Source organism: Lontra canadensis, unplaced genomic scaffold (assembly GCF_010015895.1).
Source record: "Lontra canadensis isolate GAN:19392208 unplaced genomic scaffold, GSC_riverotter_1.0 scaffold2876, whole genome shotgun sequence".
Classification (NCBI taxonomy): Eukaryota; Metazoa; Chordata; class Mammalia; order Carnivora; family Mustelidae; genus Lontra; species Lontra canadensis.
The window spans coordinates 1-2,245 of record NW_022633860.1 but is presented as its reverse complement, the minus strand read 5'-3'; the positions used below and the strand labels follow the sequence as shown (position 1 = coordinate 2,245).

The following is a 2,245-nucleotide window of genomic DNA, read 5'->3' as shown; positions in this document are numbered from 1 at the left end:
TCCCCTTGCTCTGGACCTCTTCTAAGCTCCTTTGTGTCCCTCTCTACTCAAGGCATTCTGTCTAAGCCTAAGATCTCACTCTCCCTGTTATTCTCCACCCCCCTCCCAGTTGGGTGCCTCTCTCTTAGGTCATCCGTCCCCCAGGGAGCCTCTCCATTTCTGGCCCTGCCCCCACCTCTTCCTAAGCAGTCACCTCCCCTTCTCCCTCCCCCCACAGCCCATCTCTAGTTCCTTCTCCTCCCCGCCCCCAGACCAGGCCAGCTAAGTCCTATTCCATTTTTAGATGACTGATTATGATACTAGCTGAACTTTATTCACAGCCTGCATTTACAGCTGTCCCTTCCTTTCATGCCCCATCCACCAAACACACCCAATCTTTTCAACATGACAAAGTCCTTACACACAGCATGTCATGTCCACATAAATTTGTATTTTTTCAGAACAAAACAACAGTTATGCTGGCAGAGGTGTTGAATTAACAGGGACCCTTAAGCTTTCAATACACTGAAAAGCAACATTATTTTGCAAGTCTACAAAGTATACATTTGTTTTCACAAATGTGGCAAAGTTTACCCTAACAGTTAGGACTTTTTCACCAAATCATAGACATAGATATGGAAATCGTCATCAAACTTGATGAAATACACAGAGGGTTTGGCTTCTACTTGGTGAATGACCATGCCAATCCGTTTGGAGCCATCTTCTTTGGTATATTCCACATGTTTACCTATCAGGCCATCTACAACTCCTCCTGGCTCCCTTTCTGCTGGAGGGGACTCACTGGACTCTGGCATGATACGGAGGTCTCCTTCTTTATAATCATCTAGCAGCTGGTACATGTACAAGACAGGATCTTTCTCATAGGTAATATAAAACCAGGCTTTCATGATTGGTGCTTGGGCTAAGACCATTCCCCTCCATTCATCCTTAGAACCATGCTCACCCTCAAACATATGTTCCACAGCTTTACCAATTATGGTGCTTGCAAGGTTTGCATCACTGACTTGAGATGATGCCACCCTGTCGGAAAGAATTTTAAGAGACAAAACTCTTTCATCTCTGTGAAGTTCCAGTCCATAGACACAGTCAATTCCATCATATTTCACCAGATAAAGAGAGGGATTTATAGGCACCTGATCCAGAACGGTTCCTTTCCACTGGGTGATGGGCTCATCACCTTCCTTCCATCCATGCGAAATTCTGCAGCCCACGATGTTCCTGCGGGGCTGGGACGAAGGTCTGCCCCTCTGCTTCTTTTGGGAGGCTTTTTTCTTCGTCATGTTTGCTGACCCAGTGGCCCGGCCCACAGCTGCCCTGGTTTGTTGCCCTTCGGCATCCTGTGCGTTGGGGGTCTTCATGCCTGTAGGGGGAGGAGAAACGATAAGACAGAAACATTCAGTATGACATAAGGTGAAGTTCTCCCAGCAGCGATGTGTCTGTGTACCCTGCGCCAGAACCTAAATTTTCCCCATGAGCCTGGCAGCAGTGCTGGAAATTCTGGCTGCGTGCCTGCCAAGTGCTCTGCCTCCCAGGTTCCTTTAGGCTGCGGGGAAAGGCGGCAGCGGCAGTGCTGCTGGCTGGGGTTAGGGACTCTGCAGGAGGGGGCGGGCTATCTCCTTGTTCAGAACCCACTGCCTCCATCACCCGCCACTGGCGCCCACTCTCAGTCCCCCGCAAAACGCCTATCCCTTCACCGCCTTGACCCGCACGCACTCACTGTCGTCCTGCCCTGGACGCCTCAGACTGCTGCCCATACGCCCCTTGTCTACCCAGGATCGCTTTCCTGGCACTCAGCGCCCTCGCTTCCCCAGGCTCACCTTCAATTTCTTGCCGGGCTCCTAACGCCACCCCCGTTTCCTATTTCCCATCGCACTCCCGACTCCAGCCTCACCCGGCGCCCGCCCCCCCCCCTTATCTCCGGCAGGAGTCCACCCCATCCCCCTTCTCCATCCTGGAGCCCACCAATGGCCTTGCCCTGCCTGGCGTCCACCGCCCCGGATCGCGGGCCTCACGTGCCCAAATCGGACACCTCCGCCGTGCTGCCTCCGTGCCCAAATCGGACACCTCTGTGCAGCTGCCTCCGCCGTGAGCCTGTGCCGAAGGCGGATCAGCAGCCGACGAGCCGGGTGCCTGCCCCGGCTAGGAGGGGAGGATCTGTAGGCGGGGAGCGCGTCTAGGAGGGCGTCTGGGTAGGCGCAGAGGATGGCGGCGGTATCCCCAGCTCTGAGCTTCGCGGGTCCTCCGC

General features: G+C 53.9%; 1 protein-coding gene across 6 annotated transcripts; it reads right to left on the bottom strand.

The window, feature by feature from the left end:
- Positions 1–291: 291 nt before the first annotated feature.
- On the bottom strand, positions 292–2,239 carry LOC116863750 (spindlin-2). Of its 6 annotated transcripts, none has more exons than XM_032851106.1 (3): positions 2,065–2,239; positions 1,963–2,029; positions 292–1,360 (listed from the first exon to the last, which is right to left on the bottom strand). In XM_032851106.1, the coding sequence occupies exon 3, from the start codon at positions 1,356–1,358 to the stop codon at positions 582–584; it is 777 nt and encodes a 258-aa protein (XP_032706997.1). In that variant the 5' UTR covers positions 1,359–1,360; positions 1,963–2,029; positions 2,065–2,239; the 3' UTR covers positions 292–581. The 6 variants fall into 6 exon arrangements, with proteins under 6 accessions (XP_032706997.1, XP_032706998.1, XP_032707000.1 ...); XM_032851107.1 differs by having other exon boundaries at positions 1,975–2,029; XM_032851109.1 differs by lacking the exon at positions 1,963–2,029 and having other exon boundaries at positions 2,052–2,239.
- Positions 2,240–2,245: the final 6 nt, after the last annotated feature.